Source organism: Natator depressus, chromosome 1 (genome assembly GCF_965152275.1).
Source record: "Natator depressus isolate rNatDep1 chromosome 1, rNatDep2.hap1, whole genome shotgun sequence".
Taxonomy (NCBI): domain Eukaryota; kingdom Metazoa; phylum Chordata; order Testudines; family Cheloniidae; genus Natator; species Natator depressus.
In genome coordinates this window covers 258483004-258505927 of record NC_134234.1, presented here as the reverse complement: position 1 = coordinate 258505927, position 22924 = coordinate 258483004, and the positions used below count along the sequence as shown (strand labels likewise).

The 22924-nt window shown below is 45.4% G+C and overlaps 2 protein-coding genes across 2 annotated transcripts; one reads left to right on the top strand and one right to left on the bottom strand.

The window, feature by feature from the left end:
• Nucleotides 1-7292: 7292 nt before the first annotated feature.
• Nucleotides 7293-14293, top strand: NDUFA6 (NADH:ubiquinone oxidoreductase subunit A6). Its single transcript, XM_074941723.1, has 3 exons — nucleotides 7293-7484; nucleotides 10294-10409; nucleotides 13709-14293. Exons 1-3 carry the CDS (start codon nucleotides 7346-7348, stop codon nucleotides 13838-13840), a joined length of 387 nt encoding a protein of 128 aa, XP_074797824.1. The 5' UTR covers nucleotides 7293-7345; the 3' UTR covers nucleotides 13841-14293.
• A 2882-nt stretch (nucleotides 14294-17175) lies between these two features.
• SMDT1 (single-pass membrane protein with aspartate rich tail 1) lies at nucleotides 17176-21086 on the bottom strand. The gene is made up of 3 exons (XM_074950348.1): nucleotides 20895-21086; nucleotides 18792-18931; nucleotides 17176-17477 (listed from the first exon to the last, which is right to left on the bottom strand). The coding sequence occupies exons 1-2, from the start codon at nucleotides 21048-21050 to the stop codon at nucleotides 18794-18796; spliced, it is 294 nt and encodes a 97-aa protein (XP_074806449.1). The 5' UTR covers nucleotides 21051-21086; the 3' UTR covers nucleotides 17176-17477; nucleotides 18792-18793.
• Between the last annotated feature and the right edge of the window lie 1838 nt (nucleotides 21087-22924).

Below are 22924 nucleotides of genomic sequence, written 5' to 3'. Positions count from 1 at the left end.
CACACAAAGGATTGCCACGATCCCATGTGCTGATGGCGTGGCCCCATTTGGGGTTGTGAGCTATGCTTTGGGAACTGCTCTCCGGAGAGAGTGAAAGGCAGGCACTGACAAAGGGTGCAGGGGAGACGCTGATTGCACTGCAGTTTGGCACAAATGGAAGGTGGCTGCTCAATTACCTGTTTACAGACTAAAATAAAATCATAAAATGAAAAACAAAAGTGGCTTTTAACCAAGGATACGTCCACACTTTGGAAGGTGTAATCTCCAGCTCGAGGAGACGTGCCTCCATTAACTCTGAGCTAGCTAGTGTGCTAAAAAGAGAAGTGTAGCCATGGGGGTGCAAGCAGTGGGAGGGGCTAGCCACCTGAGTAGGTACCTACCATCTTGGACGGGATCATCCTCATGGCGGCCAGCCCCTCCCATTGCTCACGCTGCAGTGGCTATACTCCTACATGCTATCACCGAGTTAGCGTAGGTATGTGTCCCCAACCTGGAACATACACCCCCAGTCTGAAGTGTAGATGTACCAGCTGAGCCAATACCTAGCTCAGCTTAGTACCCAGACACACAGAGAACCCCCCCAGTACTGCAGAGTATCCTGGAAATGCATTAGAAGCTGCCTAAGTTTGTGATACTTTTTTTTCTTTGATGGGACCTCAACCCCTCTCTGCCACTGAAACAGTTGGCTGCATTGAAACAAACCTAGAAAGCACCAACCACCCTGCCAAATGTTCATGGATTTTTGGAGGTGATCTGCTCACTGGGAAAGGTTCTGTGGAAAAGCTATAATACTGCTCATTGCATAGACCCTCCTGTCGAAGCCCTCATGGGTCACACTGCTGGAACTCCTAAGCTGCACTTGTACAAGCCTGGCAGAGGCAGTGCCCCACCAGTTCAGGCTTCCCACTGCTGTTGATGTGGTGACCAGAGTGGTTAGGACAAACCCTACAGCCCCTCCACCAGCCACAGCTGGCCTCCTTTGGTGTGTATCAGAGAATCAGTATTTCCTTCTTCCCATCTCTCTGGTGAGTTGGGAAGCATATGGGAGACTGGGAACATCCCTCTCTCCTTTATCCCCTACTAATCCATGTACCCCATTGCAGTGGTCCCAGAGCCTCCAGTAACAAACGCCTTCCTTTGATCAGGGTGCCTTGCAACAGATAAAGAAGCATGTGGCACACAGCAATTTTGATCATGGTTTAACAGAAAGCCTTAACTCTGACCTCATCCTTTTCCCAATAACACACACCTCACCTGCGTGCATATTGTTTCTGAACAGATTCCTGGGCTTGTAGTTAAGGTTGTCCATCATAGTGCAGAAGATTAATGTATTGCATTCAGTATGTCCCTGTGTCTATTGGAGTATGAAGTAATTTCTCTGGGGAGATGCAGCATGCTCATGAAGAACAGAGCCTAATGTGACGAATCGGTGTATAGGGATAAGGGAGGGAGGTCCTCCTTAACCTGGCAGTTCTGTGTTCCTCAGGGATTAGGTAGGTGGGTTTGTTACATAAGCAACCGGAATTGATTTGTAACAAGTTTATTTTCTATTTAAATAATGACAATGGTAGAAGATAAGCAATGCATTATTTAAGGTGAGGGTTTACTCCTGGAGGAATTCTGCACCAAAAAATTAAATTCTGCACACAGTATTTTCTGCAAAATTCTACATATTTTATTTGTCAAAATAACAGAATATAATCATGCAAGTTTCACTTATTTTGGTAATTTATTTCAAAATATCTGTCAGCGAGTATGTCTGTAACAATACAGACAAAAAAAGATTCTGGTAATTTTTTTTGACAGATTCCTTTCTAGGCATATTAATGCAGAACTTTGAGTACTTCATTTAAATTACAATACAGAACTATTTTTCCTGCACCTGTCAGAAGTAGTGCAAAGGCTTGGGGGAGTCAGGGGTAATGGAGGCGCTGAAAGAGAGGGAAGGAGCCTAGGGAGTGAACCTGGAGGGTGTTGAGTGTGGGTGGGAGAAGGGTTTCTTTCGGGGGGGGGGGGGGAGGATTGTTAGGGAGTTGGGAAGCCTTCCACATGCAGACCCTGGCTGACCCCAAGCCTCTCCCATTCAGTCAGGAACATCTGCCCCTGTCCCCACACTCCCCATCCCCATGGGTCTCTGCAGCACTCCTCCCCCACCCCCAGGCTCAATGTTGTCACCCCACTAGCTCCTGAGCCCATGTCCCAGTCTGTACCCCCACTATCCATGCTGAACCCCAGTCTGTGGCCCGCCCAGCAGCCCTGTGTGCCCCACTCTGTCCAAACCTGGCTCCACAGGCAGGGTGCTGTGATGAACTTCTACTCCTGGGGGAATGCTGCAGCTGACTGTTCTTGTGCCACAGCGGCCTCCGGTGGGCAAACTGTGGAACTGCAGCACTTCTTGGGCAAAATGTATTTTATGCAGGAAAATACCAAATTATGCAGGAGAGAAGAATTCTGCACAACCACAGATGTTCAGAATTCCCCAGGAGTAAGGGTTGCCCAGTTTACTGCAGAATATGGAGTACAGGACTGCTTCCCATTGGGCTGAGTAGTTTACATAGGCCCCTAGTGCAAGCAGCTCAGGCTCTCAAGCCCTAAGTAAAGCATTACAAGGCCAGAATTTCTTCACTGGAGAAATAGAGAGAGGGAGTTATTTTGCAGAGACTGCATATAGTGGTACCATGAGGACACTGTAGAACAGACCCAGCTCAGCACAGACTGCACTGATCTTCCCCTTGAAGCTGCTCGCATGATGGGAGGGACACCTTCCTTTAGAGGAGACTCACCTTCCCATAACAGTAGTGGGTCATTTCTCATGCACTGTGCCTCATTTCTACAGGGATGGCCCCTCCCAACTGCTCCTCCCCTTGGATTTACCTGCAGAGAAAGGCAGGAAGGCCTCTCGCTTTACAAACTGCCCATCTGCATCCTGTAGTTGAACGCTGGTTCCGAACAAGACCAGCAAATGCTCACTATCTTTCTGCAGGAAACTCAACTGACTGGCTAGAAGCATATGGTGCAACACTGAAAGACTCAACAGTTGAAAAAGTGAAGAACTCTCTCACCACATTCAAAAAATTGCATACATGGCTGATGAATGCACCGATGCAAATGGACATCAAGTTATTGTGTACGTTATCTTGATGTCAGGGGTAGGCCAGTAGATGCATTTCATAGAATCATAGAATATCAGGGTTGGAAGGGACCCCAGAAGGTCATCTAGTCCAACCCCCTGCTCGAAGCAGGACCAATTCCCAGTTAAATCATCCCAGCCAGGGCTTTGTCAAGCCTGACCTTAAAAACCTCTAAGGAAGGAGATTCTACCACCTCCCTAGGTAACGCATTCCAGTGTTTCACCACCCTCTTAGTGAAAAAGTTTTTCCTAATATCCAATCTAAACCTCCCCCATTGCAACTTGAGACCATTACTCCTCGTTCTGTCATCTGCTACCATTGAGAACAGTCTAGAGCCATCCTCTTTGGAACCCCCTTTCAGGTAGTTGAAAGCAGCTATCAAATCCCCCCTCATTCTTCTCTTCTGCAGACTAAACAATCCCAGCTCCCTCAGCCTCTCCTCATAAGTCATGTGCTCTAGACCCCTAATCATTTTTGTTGCCCTTCGCTGGACTCTCTCCAATTTATCCACATCCTTCTTGTAGTGTGGGGCCCAAAACTGGACACAGTACTCCAGATGAGGCCTCACCAGTGTCGAATAGAGGGGAACGATCACATCCCTCGATCTGCTGGCTATGCCCCTACTTATACATCCCAAAATGCCATTGGCCTTCTTGGCAACAAGGGCACACTGTTGACTCATATCCAGCTTCTCGTCCACTGTCACCCCTTGGTCCTTTTCCGCAGAACTGCTGCCTAGCCATTCGGTCCCTAGTCTGTAGCGGTGCATTGGATTCTTCCATCCTAAGTGCAGGACCCTGCACTTATCCTTATTGAACCTCATCAGATTTCTTTTGGCCCAATCCTCCAATTTGTCTAGGTCCTTCTGTATCCTATCCCTCCCCTCCAGCGTATCTACCACTCCTCCCAGTTTAGTATCATCTGCAAATTTGCTGAGAGTGCAATCCACACCATCCTCCAGATCATTTATGAAGATATTGAACAAAACCGGCCCCAGGACCGACCCCTGGGGCACTCCACTTGACACCGGCTGCCAACTAGACATGGAGCCATTTATCACTACCCGTTGAGCCCGACAATCTAGCCAGCTTTCTACCCACCTTATAGTGCATTCATCCAGCCCATACTTCTTTAACTTGCTGACAAGAATACTGTGGGAGACCGTGTCAAAAGCTTTGCTAAAGTCAAGAAACAATACATCCACTGCTTTCCCTTCATCCACAGAACCAGTAATCTCATCATAAAAGGCGATTAGATTAGTCAGGCATGACCTTCCCTTGGTGAATCCATGCTGACTGTTCCTGATCACTTTCCTCTCATGTAAGTGCTTCAGGATTGATTCTTTGAGGACCTGCTCCATGATTTTTCCAGGGACTGAGGTGAGGCTGACTGGCCTGTAGTTCCCAGGATCCTCCTTCTTCCCTTTTTTAAAGATTGGCACTACATTAGCCTTTTTCCAGTCATCCGGGACTTCCCCGGTTCGCCACGAGTTTTCAAAGATAATGGCCAAGGGCTCTGCAATCACAGCCGCCAATTCCTTCAGCACTCTCGGATGTAACTCGTCCGGCCCCATGGACTTGTGCACGTCCAGCTTTTCTAAATAGTCCCTAACCACCTCTATCTCCACAGAGGGCTGGCCATCTCTTCCCCATTCTGTGATGCCCAGCGCAGCAGTCTGGGAGCTGACCTTGTTAGTGAAAACAGAGGCAAAAAAAGCATTGAGTACATTAGCTTTTTCCACATCCTCTGTCACTAGGTTGCCTCCCTCATTCAGTAAGGGGCCCACACTTTCCTTGGCTTTCTTCTTGTTGCCAACATACCTGAAGAAACCCTTCTTGTTACTCTTGACATCTCTTGCTAGCTGCAGCTCCAGGTGCGATTTGGCCCTCCTTATATCTTTCCTACATGCCCGAGCAATATTTTTATACTCTTCCCTGGTCATATGTCCAACCTTCCACTTCTTGTAAGCTTCTTTTTTATGTTTAAGATCCGCTAGGATTTCACCATTAAGCCAAGCTGGTCGCTTGCCATGTTTACTATTCTTTCGACTCATCGGGATGGTTTGTCCCTGTAACCTCAACAGGGATTCCTTGAAATACAGCCAGCTCTCCTGGACTCCCTTCCCCTTCATGATAGTCCCCCAGGGGATCCTACCCATCCGTTCCCTGAGGGAGTCGAAGTCTGCTTTCCTGAAGTCCAGGGTCCGTATCCTGCTGCTTACCTTTCTTCCCTGCGTCAGGATCCTGAACTCAACCAACTCATGGTCACTGCCTCCCAGATTCCCATCCACTTTCTAGATGTTCAAGTTATAGAAGACACATCGGCTGCATCTGTGACAACCCACATCTTAGAAGAGTTAAATGCTTGTCAGTTGGACCCCAAACAGATGGCTGCTTGTGCATTTGATGGAGCTGCAAACTTCTCTGGAAGACATGGTGGAGTACAAGCTTTGCTCAGAGAAAAGTGTAACCCTAATCTCTCCTATACACACTGCAGAGGCCATCTACTCCAACTAGCACTAGTATGAGCAGCAGAATCTTCAAAAGACATTTAAAAAGCTATAAATTTAATGTCTTCATTATATTCTTTTTTTCAGCAAGAATCCAAAAAGACTGAATATCTTGGAAAATATAGAATACACACTGGGACTGAAGTTCAAATTTGTCCAACCTGGGAAAACCCTCTGGCTTTCTCATGAGCGATCCTTGGCTGTTGTCTTAAAACTACTCCAGCCATTATTACTGGCTTTAGAATGCATCTACCAAGATGGGATGGATCTAAGTAGTGAGGCTGGTGGATTACTTTTGCTACTATGTTCAGAGAAGACTATTGCCCTTCTCTCTCTTGTAAGTCTACTGTTGAAACCACTTAGGTCATTAAACAATGCCATCCAGGCATCTCCTACAACAGTAGTAGATCTTTGTCTAGCAATAGAAGCTACATTTGGATCAATCAGAGAGCCATCCATTGAAAAAGTACTGGAAGAAGCAAAGACTTCAGTCCAGAAGTTGACTAATGAAGGCATTTATATTGAATCCTTAAGTGAAGAGGACAAGAAGTGTTTGTTAAGACAACTGAAAAAGTACACAGACTTGATTCTTAAAAATCTACAACAGCGACTTCTAGATTCTACTCAACCTCTACGTAGCTTTTACAGATGCCTGTCCTATATAACACCGACAATTGAGTGGAGTGAAGCACTACCAACAATGGGGCTGCCATGGGATCAGGACAGAATAGAGAATTTGAACACAGAGTGGCATATCATACGACGAATGAATGAAGATTTGACTTCAACTTCTTTTTTTATCATTCTTTGTGTTCTGTTTCCTGGGATGAAAGAAGTAGGAATTCATCTCTTGCTATTCCCAGTCACAACAGCTACAGTTGAGCATTGTTTTTCCATCATTGAACAGAATTTTGTGTTTTGAAAGAAGTCGCCTTCTGCCTGATCATGCGAATGAACTAATGAGCATATCAATTGAAGGAATGGAAGTACCGGACCCATGAGAAACCACCAAAGATGAACGCATTGCATTCAAGAAGTTCATTAACAGAGTCGTGCAAAGTTATAACAAGAAACCAAGAAGGATGTAGACGTAGTGCTTCGTAGAAGGCTTGAGTAGCCAACTTTAATTTGTGTGATGATTTTAAAACATGAGTTAAATCTAATAAAATGGTCATGAAGCATTTTTCAGTTTTTACTATGGTGCCATACAGCCCACCTTCACCCTCACGGTATCACCCCTCAACGGCCCTGACATACACCTCTGTAAAGTTGAACACCCCCCTAATTTCAATTCCTTGGGAAACCACAGCCCAGAGCCCACATCCAGCTGGAGCCGGGGCACCTCCCCTAGGGCCTGCTGCTAGGGCCGGCGGCATGGTCAGGCCTGGCGGGGGCGGGCAGAGCAGGAGGCCTGGCCGGCTCCTCGGGACCCCACAGCCCTTCACCCCCGGCCCCGGCCACGGAAGCGGGAAACAAACCTGCTCTAGCCCCTCTTCAGGGCCTGCCGGCAGCCCGAGGACGATTATCAGCCACTTACGCCCAATCAGGGATCAGGACCTCGGCCTTCACCCAATGGTTTGCCGGCGTGGGTGGGCGCTGCCGGGGGGCGCAGAACTATAGCTTTACAAACCAATCAGATGCCAGAGTCGATAAGACCCCGCCCCGTGCCCGGAGCAAGGGGCGTGGTCGCCGCTCCGACGGCAAGATGGCGGCGGCCGGGGCGGGGAAGGTGGCGAAGGCGGCGGGCGCGGCGGTGAAGCCGATCTTCAGCCGGGACCTGGGCGAGGCGAAGCGGCGGGTGCGGGAGCTGTACCGCGCCTGGTACCGGGAGGTGCCCAATGCCGGTGAGGGTGGCGCCCTGCGCAAGGTCGGACCGGCGGCGGCTTCGTTGCGGGACCGTGCGGGCTCCTGGGCTTGCGGCGGGGCGCTGCGGGGGAGGCCCCGGCCTCCTTCCCGGTGACAGCGCCTCGGGGGCGCTGCGGGCTTCTCCGCTCTCCTGCCAGGCGGTGGGCGGGGCTGACCTTGGGGCTCCAGTGCGGGGAGGGGGACTCTGCCCATCTCTCCCCTCCCGCTCTTGGAGACCCCGCGCTGGGCAGGACTCCCCGCGGCTCTGCCCTGGTATCTGCTTGCCACTGAGCCTTGCAGTGTCTTGGGTGCTGGGCTGGGGCTCACTCAGGCCACCTGGGCTCTGTTGCTAGCGCTGCCAGTGGCCTGCTGTGTGACCTTGGCCATGTCACTCTGCCTCCGTTTCCCCATTTGTAAAACTGGGACAGCGATAATCCCTTTTCTTTATGAAGCACTTCAACATTCAAATGGGGATGGGGGTAGGGGTGGCTCTAAAGAGATTATTTATTCTTCAGGCTTTCTCTTCCACTGAATCCTGATGGCTGTCAACACTAAATACTTTAGTTGTGTGGGCTGCCCTCCCGGTTCAGCAGCAGGGAGAGTATCCAATAAGGTGCATGTACCATTGGCAAAGGTTACAAAGTATACTGTTTTTTTTAAATCAGGTACTTCTGTCCAATCATGCATCAGGACCCTGGATGACTTTGACTTAATGTGAATGGCTCGTAGACTTTAAAGTCAGAGGGACCATCATGATCAGACTCTAATCTGATCTCCAGCATGTTGCAGGCCACAGAACCTCACCCATCCACTCCTGTAACAGACTGATCCTTAATCTCTGGCTGAGTCACTGAAGTCCTCAAATCATGATTTAAAGACTTCAAGTTACAGAGAATCCACCATTTCCACTGGTTTAAACACGCAAGTGATATGTGTCCCAGGCTGCAGAGAGAGGCAGAAAACTCCAGGGTCTCTGACATCTGACCTGAGGGAGAATTCCTTCCCAAACTCAAATATGACAATCTGGTAGACCCAGACCATGTGGGCAAGACCCACCAGCTAGACAGCTGGGAAAGAATTTTCTGTACTAATTCTGAAACCTCCCCATCTAGTGTCCCATCACTGGCTGTTGGAGATATTTGCTGCTAGCTGTCACAGATAAACTACATGCTATTGTAGGCAGTCTCATCATACCACCCCCTCCATAAACTTATTGAGCTCTGTCTTGAAACTAGTTAGGTTTTTTTGCCCCCACTTCTCCACTTGGAAGCCTGTTACAAAACTTCACTGCTCTGATGGCTAAAAACCTTTGCCTAATTTCAAGCCTAAATTTGTTGATGGCCAGTATATATCAATTTGTTCTTGTGTCCACTTTGGCACTTAACTTCAATACCAAAGAGGGAGAAGAGTTATTTATCCCTCTGATCTATTGATAGAGAGCAGTCATATCTCCCCTCAGCTTTCTTTTAGTTCAGCTAAACAAGCCAAGCTCTTTGAGTCTCCTCTCATAAGGTAGGTTTTCCATTCCTCTGATCATCCTAGTAGCCCTTCTCTGTACCTGTTCCGGTTTGAATTAATCTTTCTTAAACATGGGAGATTAGAACTGCACACAGTATTCCAGATGAGGTTTCACCCCGTGCTTTGTATAATGGTACTAACACTTCCCTGTCTCTACTGGAAATACTCTGCCTGATGCATCCTAGGACTGCATGGACTCTTTTCATGATGGCATTACGTTGGTGGCTCATAGTCACCTTGTGAGCGAACAGTACACCCAGGTCGTTCTCCTCCTCTGTCATTTCCAGCTGTTAAATCCCCAGTTTATAGCAAAACTTGTTGTTAGTACCTAAATACATGACTTTGCACTATTAAATTTCATCCCATTTCTATATTACTCTAATTTTAAAGGTCATCCAGATCTTCTATGGTCCTCCTCCATATTGGCTGTACCTCACAACTTTGTATCATCTGCAAACTTTATTAGCATACTCCCCCTTTTTGTGACAAGGTCATTAATAAAAATGTTAAATGAGATTGGTCCCAAGACCAGTCCCTGAGGAACTCCACTAGTAGCCTCCCTCTAGCCTGACAGGTCACCTTTCAGTATGACCTGTTATAGTCTTCCCCTTTTCAGTTCTCATATTAATCCCCATCTTCTCCAATTTAATAATTTCTCTACTGTATAAATCGGTAGGGACATCTTGTCTGGTATCCTGTCTCCTTCAGTGAACAATACTGGATATTCATTAGAAAATCATAAGCCTTACTGTCTGTACCCCTACCATCTCTGGTATGATATGATGTATCCCATCAGCTGGGAACAAGAATTATTGAGACGATATGTAACTGGATCTTCTGCCACTTATTTTGTGATGCTGCAAGTCATCTTGATATATATATATGTGTGTGTGTGTATGTATTTTTTTAGTACTTTTTAGCACAGTTTTCAAGGTGCATCCTGTCCCAATGGCTGGAAGGGGCCTAGAGAGGAGGAAAAAAAGACTGCATCAAGACTCATATGTCTTCTCTTCTAACTTTGATCTCTTAGCCAAGTAGTGGGTGAAGCTCATTCAATAAATTCTGCAAAGTAAGGATGTGTATTATAACTGCCTAAGTCTGCAAAACTGGGCTGATCAATTTCTGATTACAATTTTTAATAACTTCTAGCTGAAGAATAATTTCTAGTTGAGAAATAAAAACAAATTTTTGTTTGCAGTGTTCCATACATACACAATTGAGACACTCTATGGTGGAAAACTTTAGCACATTGGTGGTGATTTCTGTGAATATTCTCTGCTCTTTGTCTAGTACAACTATACCAGTTGGACATCTCGGTGAAACAGGGGCGTGATAAGGTGCGGGAGATGTTCGTGAGGAATGCCCATGTCACAGACCCCAGAGTGATTGACATACTGGTTATAAAGGTAAAACAAACAACAAACGTACTTACTTTCTCAAATCCACAAAGTGGTGTGATTAGCATGTATAAATAGTAGTGGGAGAGGGTGGCTCTTTGCTTGTCAAAGTTCTGTAGAACAAGCTGAGATATTGGAGCCCATTAAGATCAGAGTAATATAGTTAGGATATGTATTTCAGTCACAGATCCTAGAGAAGAAGAGACCTCCTTGTCCTTATAAAGCAGGTTGGTCTTTATAATAGACTCATAACTAGGGCTGTCAATTAATCGCAGTTAACTCACGCGATTAACTCAAAAAAATTAATCTCGGTTAAAAAAATTAATTGGAATTAATCATACTGTTAAACAATAGAATACCAATTGGTGGTATTAGATATTTGTGGATGGTTTTTCTTCATTTTCAAATATATCTATTTCAATTACAACACAGAATACAAAGTGTACAGTGCTCACTTTATATTACAAATATTTGCACTGTAAAAATGATAAAATAGTATTTTTCAATTCACCTCATACAAGTACTGTAGTGTAATTGCTTTATCGTGAAAGTGCAACTTACAAACGAAGGGTTTTTTGTTACATAACTGCACTCAAACAAAACAATGTAAACCTTTAGAGTCTACAAGTCCTCAGTCCTACTTCTTGTTCAGCCAATCGCCAAGAGAAACAAGGTTGGTTTGTTTTTACAATCACAGGAGATAATGTTGCCCACTTCTTAATTACAATGTCACCTGAAAGAGAACAGGTGGTCACATGGTACTGTTGTAGCTGGCATCACAAGATATTTACGTGCCAGATGTGCTAAAGATTCATATGCCTCTTCATGCTTTGGCCATTGTTCCAGAGGACATGCTTCCATGCTGATGATGCTTTTTTTTTTTTTTTTTTTTTTTAAAAAACAAGAAGTGTTAATTAAATTAGTGTCTGAACTCCCTGGGGGAGAATTGTATGTCTCCTGCTCTGTTTTACCCGCTTTCTGCCATATATTTCATGTTATAGCAGTCTCAAATGATGACCCAGCACATATTGTTCATTTTAAGAACACTTTCACTACAAATTTGACAAAATACAAAGAGGATACCAATGTGAAATTTCTAAAGATAGCTACAGCACTCGACCCAAAATTTAAGAATCTGAAGTCCCTTCCAGAATCTGAGAGGGATGAGGCGTGGAGCATGCTTTCAGAAGTCTTACAAGAGTAACACTCTGATGCTGAAACTACAGAACCCATACTACCAAAAAAGAAAATCAACCTTCTGCTGGTGGCTTCTGATTCAGATGATGAAAATGAACATGCGTCGGTCCGCACGGCTTTGGATTGTTATTGAGCAGAACCTGTCATCAGCATGGACGCATGTCCTCTGGAATAGTGGTTGAAGCATGAAGGGACATATGAATCTTTAGTGCATCTGGCATGTAAATACTTGCAGCGCTGGCTACAACAGTGCCATGCAAATGCCTGTTTTCGCTTTCAGGTGACATTGTAAACAAGAAGCAGGCAGCATTATCTTCTGCAAATGTAAACAAACTTGTTTGTCTGAGCGATTGGCAGAACAAGGACTTGCAGGCTCTAAAGTTTTACATTGTTTTATTTTTCAATGCAGGTTTTTATTGTACATAATTCTACATTTGTAAGTTGCAGTTTCATGATAAAGAGATTGCAGTACAGTACTTGTAGTAGGTGAATTGAAAAATACTATTTCTTTTGTTTTTTATAGTGCAAATATTTGTAATAAAAATAAAGTGAGCACTGTACACTTTGTATTCTGTGTTGTAATTGAAATCAATATATTTAAAAATGTAGAAAACATCCAAAAATATTTAAATGGTATTCTAGTATTGTTTAACAGTGCGATTAATTTTTTTTGACGCCCCCCTACTCATAACACCAGAGAGGAGGAGTTTAGTTAATAAAACTTCTCTTGTTCTGCATTTGTAAACAGGAATTGTCCAGCAGATGAAACAGTTGTGTTTAAGGATTCCTGTGTCTGTGCTTATAAAAGGTGATGGAAAGATTACTGTTGATGGAGAATTTGTGACCCCATTTCCCAGACTTTCATCTTACTGTGTTTTTTTCAGTCACAGTTGGAGGCAGTAGACATTACAGCAGAAGTATTTCTGTAAACGATGGCTTTGGATTTTTAAGTGGGTGGCATAGCTGCATCAAGATTTTCTAGATAAACTTACCAGATATGTAATTTGGGCTCCAGACCTGTCTGTCAAAGGGGGAATAAAATTACCAAAACACACAAACACCCCCCTTAGCATTTCAGAACAAGTGGCCAAAGCAAGACTAACTGAACTCTGCAGTAGCATTGCTTTACCAAGAGATTCCTTCAAACTGTGAACTGCATGCTCACCTCTAGTGCTATGTAAGTACCAAGAGAGACAGACAGTGTTTGTCAAGAGTGTGTATCAGTAACTTTAAGGGCAAAAAAATTATCCCCAAACCAACCATGATAAACCCAGAAATCCAGAATTAAAGTTGCACTTAAGAGCACCAATCATGTTAAGGTAGGGAAATGCACAGTTTGGACACCCAAACAACCTTACCTCTGCCCTGTAGCAACACCATGTAATAACACATTTAAAGGAGGTCAGATGAATGATCATAACAGTCCTTCTGGCTTTGGAATTCATGATTGACATTTTAGACCCAGATTTGTTTCATACATTTATACAAATGTTTTATTTTCATGGTGTCAACAGAGAATTTTCACCCAAAGCTAAGTAATCTCACTGGTGAATCTGGGTATTGAACAGGGATTCTAAAATAAAGGTGCCTGCAGCCTTGTTACATGTCTGGAAGGGGGTGCTAGGCCAGGGATGGGTTTCTGGCAGAGGAAATGGGGCAAGTCATGATACCTCTATGGAGAAGAGTGTTGGCTTTTCTCTCCTGTGCAGCTTGACACCTGCTGCCAGGCTGTAGAGGCATGGATGTTTGAAAAGCAGGTGGGTAGCTAGGAATGCAGGTCATGAAAGGAGAGAACCAGTGATCTGGGTCACTTGCTCTGTGTGTTTGGGGGTGGGGCAGAGGAAATTAGTGATGTGAAGCTGGGGAGGTAATGTTGAGTATACTTGTTAGGGGGACAGATTTAAAACACTGTAAGGGTGAGGTTAGTAGACTTTTTAAAAGGACTGAATAATTGAACTAACCAGTGGAGTTTTGTTAAAAAAACCAAACTTCTGAATGCAGAGGTAGAAATAAACCATCTATGCATTCTGTTCTCATCTGCTTAAGCTACTTAAGATCTCCTAACTGGGAATTGATCTATGAACCCTGGCTTGCTTTTTGTATAAATGCAGGGGAAAATGGAACTACAGGAAACTGCTCGTGTATGGAAGCAGCGGACACACATCATGCGGTTTTTCCATGAGACAGAAACCCCGCGACCCAAGGACTTTCTGTCCAAGTTCTATGTGGGCCATGACCCTTGAGACAAACTGACTGAAAAACTAATTCTGTGTTTCGCTGTCTTACTGCAAATAAAGCTCTGTATATTGGAGAGCAGTTCTTGAAATTCTTCATAAGGAAAGTATCCATCGCAACACTCTGTATGCTATTTTATTGATACAATGGGTTGTATGCAGCAAGGATCCTATCCTCTGTTCCTGTCCCCTTCTTAAAGTATTGTGCTTGCTCTGGAATATCTTGTAGCATGAGAAAGCAACCAAGTATACAATGAACTAAAGTAGGTTGGGGAACTTCAATTAGATTCAGCCTTTAGTGAAGTAAGCCTGTCCTTGATGGTGGGCATAGGATATTAAGTACAAACCACCTCAGAAGGAGTTGAAAAACTTTATGGAATTGGCCAGTACTGAAATTCTATAGTGGGGCTGAGGGTTACTGTATTGGAGGCAGCTGTTGACCAGTTGGTATGTTCAAGCATAACTAAAAATGTGCTAACTTTACCTAGCTGGTAATTCTGGATAAACTTAAAAAAACAAACCCAAACTCTCAGCCTTGGTCTGCTTGCTTTTTTCCCCAGCAACAGTTACTGTACACTTGCCTATGCAATTGACTACAACCTATTAAAGCTGGTGTATCAAACTCTTTGAGAGCTCTGTCAGTAGCTACCATAACTATCTATTACTCTTGAGGGAGTTTCTCAAACGCATTCTTTGGTGCCTGAGCTAGTCCACTTGCAGCCATGAGTGAATGTTGTGGTGGCATAGAATTAATATTTATTCAGCACTCTGAAGCCAAATCTAATGGTAGCAAAACAGCTCCTTTTCTAAGATCTTCATTTATGAATATTCTCCCAAGCATTGATTATGTAGGCTAACCCTTCTCACATGCTTTGTCTGTAGTCCTGTCTACATTCCAACTAAGATCAGGGCAAGAGGAACCCTTTTTGAATACTGGTCTGAGACTTCAAAGACCATTGAAGATTCTAGCATGGTACAGATACTTTGCCACAGACAGCGCTCAGTCATGAGGTAACTAGCTCTATGGTACAGCCAGTCTGTTTTGTTGTGGGAAAAGTGAAATAAAGCCCCATTGTTGGCTGTGCATCGAGGAAAGATTTTTCAGTAGCATGTAAATTGTTTAAAAAACACCCCAAACAAACTTACCTTCAGCTAAAATTTGAAATTGGCCCTTTCAGTGCTCTTTGTAATACTAGAATTAAAATAGCTTCACAATTACTGTTTTCAGCATGTTCTTGATATTAAAGATAGTGGCACCTTCTTATGGGATAGAAGAGGTCTTCTGCCACTAGTAATTCCTTTTCCCCTGCCCTTGCAGAGTTGTGGCTGCCCATTTCATGCAGAAGTCTGTCTGCTTGGGGTGGAGGTTGTCTGTCATTGGTCCTATAAGGCTGGCAGAACACAGTGGGAGGGTGCAGACACACTTGGGTGTGCAAGCTTCTGCATAGCTTACAGCCCTAGATATGTGAATTGGGGTCACTACACAAAAGCTGGATAACCATCAGGAAAGCACCCACACCTTACCTGGTCACACAAGCACTCTTGCACTGGGGAGCAGCAGAATCTGGGTTATGCAACTTTCTCTACCCTCATTTTCCTCATATCACTTATCCCTTCTCTGAATTAATAGCTGCCTTCTCCCTTTGACATTCTCTGCTCAGCCTCACAGGCAGAGGGACAGGTGCTGCTGGGGAAATTAAATATTAAAAATTATAAACATTTAACATACATATCTGCCCTCCTTTAAAAAGAGAATCTTAAAAATAGCCAATGCTGCTGCTACTTTCCCACCACAATAGGCAAGTGCCTGAAGAGAGATGGGTGGTCAGCACTGTTACTAAAAGGTCAAACTCAAGCTGTGGTGGAGCACCTAGGGAAGTGCCTGGCAGAGGCCAAGTCTCTCCCTGTAAACAATCTACTACCAGCAACTTTCTGTTTAAATCAGGAATTACTAGCTGAACTGTCTTAGCTAACTTTGGTAGATCAAAGGAAGAGAAAGTGGTCTCTTGAGTAGTAAAAACCCTTTATAGGTCATATTGCAAAGGCATTGGTTCCACCAAGTAGAAAATAGTAATCCACTGTAGCTGTTGGAGTGGTATGTTTGTATCTGCTAGGACCTAAGTAGCTGCACTTTGAATCACCTGTAGACTTCCAGGAGTCTTTTGAGTACAGCACAAAATCAAGCATGCTGAAATACTCTGATCTAGAAGTTAGAAAGCAACAGATGATTAGCTCCAGCTCTGTAAACAAGGTAACAAACAAGTAACATGATGGGGCCTGCAGGCTTATTAAAATGTTACTGTTCAGGGTATCACACTGTTGACAGACCTGAGAGAATGAATATGGGTACTTGTCCACTGCCAGAAGGCAAGTGAAATTAATGTTGTCTTTGTGCCTATTTCAGGATTAAAAGGGAGCAAGGAAATTTAAGATTTCCAGATAAGTGAGGTCTTAGCAGAAGCTTTTCAGGAATTAAGAAAAACAGAGGATGTGATACAAGGGGAGATTTCTAGCATCCAGGGATGGCTTCTTGAGAAAGAGAATAAAACTCATTAAACAGAAGAGATGCTTTCCTGCACCCACATAAACTGTGACAGCCAACACATTCTGGGATATTTGAAATATAAATAAGCTATTGTCTTGTTAGCCCAACCTGGCAGAAAATACTCCAACCACACACAAGCAGCAAAGGTAAAACCTTCAGTCTCTACATGAGCCAATTTAACTGAAACAGTAAGTACCTTTAAAAAACAAAGTCCAGGAAACTAAATTTATAGCATTACGGTTTGCACATAGAACATGAAACACATTAGGTTTCTGATAGGACTGTTCAGTGCAGATATGGAGTAATTTCTGGTAAAGTGTCTAGCTGACTATTTCATTGTTTATGAAATGCCACAAAATATACATGGTATAGTTGACATTTGGTATTTCAGAGTTTTATTCTCTGCATTAGCTGACTTATTAATTTTAACTCTGCAATCTTAAAGTTGCATTTTAAGGTGAGGTGAAGTTAATAGTACTTAATGCTAGAGCAGGTTGCATGGGAGCATTATAGTAACCCTAGGTCCAGTGATTTGCGGTGACTGCCTTTCAAAGCAGGTGAGTCCACCTGCAGTGGCCTTGCATATTCCAACATGAATTATTTTTCTATAGTCAACTGACAGGTTTTAAAGCAATGCAATAGATTTCAGCCTAGTGGGGTCCTTTTATATACTTTCAATAGAGCAAAAGAAGTGACAGAACCTTAGCCAAAAAGAAATAAGAACATAAAGTCTGAAGCATTGATGCTAACTAACAGGAACTTAGCTGACAAGCATGAAAAAAAAAACAACAAACCCTTATATGGTTCAGTCTGCCATTCTTTATTCATAATCTAATAATTTATACTGCCCATGCTCATTATTACAGAAACCCAAATGTTCTCAGGAGGTGAAAGGTACAGCAGGCAAGGGTTGCTGGACCTACTGTATATACATCCCTTCCCAACTGCCACACAGACATGAAGAAAACATTCATTGGTACAGAGGGAGGTCCAACTGCGCCTCCTTTCCTCTTTAAAATGAGGGAGGGGCATGAGGAGACAGTGATGTCAGAAGCAGTTCTTTGTTTATGGCTTTCTCCTTTCTGTTCTTCCATTACAACGCTGCAAAGAGGTTAAAAAAAAAAAAAAAAAAAGTTAGCCAGCACTATAGAACAGCCCCATGCTATTCTTCAGCTAGACAATACTGGTTCCACTCCATAATTAACAAGAGCAAAGCCCAAAAGCAGAGTCATGTGAAACAAGCTTCCTGTGCTGATAACTACACACAATTTAAGTTGATTGTGTGGCTGAAAACGGAATGCACCAATTTGACAGTAACTGTGAACTTTTCAGAGGAAAACATGGCCAGGGGACCATGGAAAAGAGGGTTAACAAAGGATATGTATTAACTAAACTGATATGGAAAAATTATAGAATGTTTGTGCTGCTGAACCTCTAAAGGAAACACATGCACTCCACATAAAATATATTACCCCATTTCATCTTATGCCACTTGCCTTGTCCTCATTAAGCAATATTCGATGTAGAGTAGATAGAGAGTTGAAATAATACAAGACTGGGAGCAACCAAAGTTTAATTTTCATTATTATAAACCATCATCATTTAAATAAATCTTCAGCCTGCAAGATCTGAGTACTCTTAAGACTGCATACAAAGGACCAATCACAACGTGAGAATGCAAGCTTTAGTATAGAATACAAGTCATCCTATGAATTAACAGGGGATATTTTAAGTAGGCAGAATGTAATAAAATTGGAATTAGCTTAGGACATCTAAGCTACCCCTACTATACTTCCAATGTGCTATGGCAATGGTCCCCAAACTGTGGGGCATGCCCCCCAGGGGGGCATGGAGGAACATGGGGGGGGAGTGCAGCAGGACCTGGGCCAGCCCCCATGGGGATGGGGAGGGAACACTACTACCCAGCTGCAGCTCTGGCCCTGCTCCCAACCAGAGGAGCGCGGACACATTCCATTACAGGTAAGGGGGGGCATGAGAGGAAAAGTCTGGGCACCACTGTGCTATGGTAATACAAATAATAATATGAACAATCAAATTCTGTAGTCCCTACACATAGCCAGTTTGTTTTATATCTGACCCAAATGACAAGACTTTGGGCACATTATCAGTTTAGTACTAGCTCAAAAGCAAGCGTCACCTATAGCATTTATGTATTCTTTAGACTAGGTCTCATTCAAATACTGATAAGGTCTGATCCGGAGCCAGTATATATATAAGATCACAGACAGAGGTAGTACAGCTGCAGGTTTTTATGGGATCAAGCACCCGTACTGAATGTGCAGCAGTTTTCCAAAGCATTAGCAGTCTACATCACCCAGTTACATAATCCCCTCCCTCTCCCATGCCAAACAGGTAATACAAGTAATTGAACTGTTAGTGGCACTGATGTCATACCTTTAATCATCATCATCATCATCCTCTGGGACAAAGATATCATGTTCCTCGAGCAAGGCTGCAAAATTCTTACTGATCTGAGTCCCAACGTAGAGGAAAGGGATCACAACGGTAAATACTCGTAGGAGGCCAAAGGGCATCTATACATGTTCAGTCAAAACAAATTAATCTCTATCAGCAAGTTCCATTTTGGATCAACTGATGTGCATTAATCTAATAGACAGAGCAAGGAGGGAACTTTAAACTTCTGAGACCACATCTAGAATATTGTGTTCTGTTTTGAGCATTCAGAAAGATATTAATTACCTAGAGGGAATTCAGAGAAAAGAAACAAAAGTGATTAAAGATTAGAATGAAAAAAAAAATTAAGCGTGTAAGGAACCAGAAGAATTCTTCTGGGTGATAAGGAGTAACAGGACTAAAACATCTACATTTCCTCTACAATGTAAATATCTTCTATATTAAGATACCCAGCTAGAGCAATTCTGTTCCCAAACACTGACAGCACAGTCTTGTAGCATACGTGACATCATTCTGTATTTTACCCATATTCCCAAATTGTGCTATTGGACTTTGCAAAGTTGTAGTACCCTTTGGAAACATGTATATAACATGCCTCCAAACCCATTTCCACTGGAAGACTAAACCATATTGTAACAAGGTCCTCCAACAAGACATATTTTATTGAACAGAAGGGACTTTACTAGGCAGAACAGTCTCCCTAAGGAAATGGTGGTATAAACCCAATCAATAGTCATTTAAAAGTTAGGCAGAACATTGAATACTATTAAACAGAATGGTGAAATCCTCTATGTTCATCAACTGAGCTCTTTGTTACAAAGCAATTTTATTAATTATTCTATAGCACCATTCATCCTGCAGCATCCTAAAGTGTTTTATGGATTAAATACACAGGGAACACTCGGCCACCACCGTAATACACCTGGAAAAAGGCAGTTCTGTTTGTATCAAGGAAGGAAAGTGAAGAAGAACTTCTGCACTATAAACTCTAAGGGAAGTTTTAGGAAGGCTGATTAACTACTTGACCCAGAATTTGACTAGTGGGTTTAAGAATCTTACTCTTGCAAAAAGTGTCATGGGATTTCTTAATAACCAGGAGTTACCAGGGTTTTTATTTTCTGGCGTACCTGAAAAACTGCACCTCAGGTAATACCATGTCCCCAATACCATGCTGGACAGCTGGTTCTGTAATAACTCAGAGGAAAGATGGCCACCTCAGTGATCACCAATACCATTTCCAGCATTACCACAGTATGACTTGTCCCAGGCAAGTACTGATCCCAGGCCCCACCCATCCTGTTCAGCTTATGAGACCTGACAAGACCACAGCCTGAGCCCACAGGACTTAACTCGAATCTGTTATAACGGGATTGTCACGGGGCAGTCGGACACTCTGGTTTCCCCCGTCCCACGCAGCCCTCTTGAAAAGGTCGCTGTGCCTAACACACTGGATTTAACAACCCAGCCTGTTCACTAACCCTCAGCCCCGCCCCACACCCGGCTGCCGCAGAGCTTCCATCGTGCCGCATCTTCCAGGCCCGTCTGTGCCTCAGCAAAGTCTTCCGCCCAGGAGGCCTGAAGCCCAGAGCACTGTGACCCCAACACGGGGCACCGGTCGCCGGCAGGGACTTCGACCCCCAGCGTCCTGCTGCCGAACCAGCGCCCTCGCTTGCGGGCCGGGTGCCGTGGCGGTTCCCTTCCCTCCTCCCCGTCCCACCACAGCGGCAGCTGCCTGGGGAGCCGGCGGCGGCGGGGGGGGGTGTCCGGCTGCCCTGCGGCCGAGCCCTCACCCGGGACACCCCCAGGCGTGGGGGGGGGGGAATTCCCATCCTGCCAGCGGGCAGCGCCGGGCCTGTGGTGCCCCCTGCAGCGGTGCCGCCACCTGGGGGCGCTTCCGCATTCCAAGAGCCCCCGCAGAGCCATTCCCACTGGGCCGGACCCTCACTTTTAATCCCGCCCCTCAAGGAAATGGTTTGTACTCTGATTGGCCAACGCTCCTGTCACTAACCCCAGCCGGCGGCTGACCGCGATCTGCGATTGGTTGCTCCCCCAGCCAGACTGCGCCCCTCGCCCCTCACTCACTTTGGCCGGCTTGGGTAAAATGGCTCCGCTGCGAGTGACGGTCTCGCTCCGCGCAGGCACGACGGTCACCGCGGAGCCGTTCCGCGGCCCGCCGGGCCCCGCCCGCCCCCGGGAACCGGCCGCTGCCGCCAACAAGCGTCCCGCCAGAGCCGCCATCTTCCTGCCGTCGGCCGCCCTGCCCCGGCCCGCGCTGCTATAGCGACGCGCCCGAGCTGTCCCCGGGGCGCCGCCGCCTCCTCAAATCTCGCGATGACCGGGGAGAGGTGGGAGCTTTGGGGTAAAGCGGCTGGCTCCAGTGGGCATGCGGAGGAGAGCGAGGGCAAAGCAGAGGCTGCCGGTTTGTGCTACGTTAGTCCGGCTCTGGGCGTGGCTGGGCTCAGGCCTGTGAGTCACCTTCTCCCCCCGCCCTCCGCCAGTGTCCGCTCCCTGCCCTCCTCAGCCCGTTAGTCACTCACGCGCTGTGCCCGGACTATGCCAGGCGTGACTGCGCCCTGCCGCGTGACAGGGGGTGCACCCCTCCCCAGTCCCTTTCGCACAGCCCTGCAGGGTCCTGCTGAGGGCGGCCAGATGTCCCGTTTTTGTAGGGACAGTACCCTGTGTTGGGACTTTTGCTTATCTAGGTGCCTGTTCCCCCCCAACCCCTGTCCCCTTTTTTCACAGTTGCTATCTGGTCACCGTACCTGCTCCTTGACCACTGAACACGCTCAGAAATACCAACTCTGCTGTGCCCAGGGGAACCGTGGACACGTCAGCCTGTGTGATTTAACTCCAGGGCAGCACTTTGCTGAATATCACATTACTCAGATGTAAGGAGAGTAAAAACAGGAATAAGATTATCAAACATTCAAAAGTCAAGTGATAGTTACATATAAACTATATAGCAGAACAGATGTAACATGCTTTCTAGAGACTAAACTTAACTGACAGGTTACTTAAGGGTATGTCTACGCTACGAAATTAGGTCAAATTTATAGAAGTCGGTTATGTAGAAAGCGTTTTTATACAGATGATTGTGTGTATCCCCACACAAATGCTCTAAGTGCATGTAGTTGGCAGAGTGTGTCCACAGTACCGAGGCAACCGACTTCCGGAGCGTTGCACTGTGGGTGGCTATCCCACAGTTCCCGCAGTCTCCGCCGCCCATTTGAATTCTGGGTAGAAATCCCAGCACCTGATGGGGCTAAAACATTGTCGCGGGTGGTTCTGGGTACATATCGTCAGGCCACATCCCATATCTTGGAACCCATATCCCTGTCTTGGCACCGGAGCACCAAGCCGGCGAGTACATAAACCGTAAGGGGTACTTTTCAATAGTGCCGCAAGCACTGGTGGATCACAAGGGACGTTTCACCAACATCAACGTGGGATGGCCGGGAAAGGTACATAATGCTCGCATCTTCAGAAACTCTGGTCTGTTTCAAAAGCTGCAAGAAGGGACTTTATTCCCAGACCAGAAAATAACCGTTGGGGATGTTGAAATGCCTATAGTTATCCTTGGGGACCCAGCCTACCCCTTAATGCCATGGCTCATGAAGCCGTACACAGGCAGCCTGGACAGTAGTCAGGAGCTGTTCAACTACAGGCTGAGCAAGTGCAGAATGGTGGTAGAATGTGCATTTGGACATTTAAAAGCGCGCTGGCGCAGTTTACTGACTCGGTTAGACCTCAGCGAAACCAATATTCCCACTGTTATTACTGCTTGCTGTGCGCTCCACAATATCTGTGAGAGTAATGGGGAGATGTTTATGGCAGGGTGGGAGGTTGAGGCAAATCGCCTGGCTGCTGGTTTCGCACAGCCAGACACCAGGGCGGTGAGAAGAGCACAGGAGGGCGCGGTGCACATCAGAGAAGCTTTGAAAACCAGTTTCATGACTGGCCAGGCTACGGTGTGAAAGTTCTGTTTGTTTCTCTTTGATTAAACCCCCTGCCCCTTGGTTCACTCTACTTCCCTGTAGCTAACCACCCTCCCCTCCTCCCTTCGATCACCGCTTGCAGAGGCAATAAAGTCATTGTTGCTTCACATTCATGCA

Excerpts from the sequence above, each read along its gene's own strand:
- NDUFA6 (XM_074941723.1), top strand. The coding sequence starts at position 7,346 with ATGGCGGCGGCCGGGGCGGGGAAGGTGGCGAAGGCGGCGGGCGCGGCG. Across the intron at positions 7,485-10,293 it reads CCGGGAGGTGCCCAATGCCG|TACAACTATACCAGTTGGAC; the intron begins GTGAGGGTGGCG and ends CTCTTTGTCTAG. Across the intron at positions 10,410-13,708 it reads TTGACATACTGGTTATAAAG|GGGAAAATGGAACTACAGGA; the intron begins GTAAAACAAACA and ends GTATAAATGCAG.
- SMDT1 (XM_074950348.1), bottom strand. The coding sequence starts at position 21,050 with ATGGCGGCTCTGGCGGGACGCTTGTTGGCGGCAGCGGCCGGTTCCCGG. Across the intron at positions 18,932-20,894 it reads TTTTACCCAAGCCGGCCAAA|ATGCCCTTTGGCCTCCTACG; the intron begins GTGAGTGAGGGG and ends GAACATGTATAG.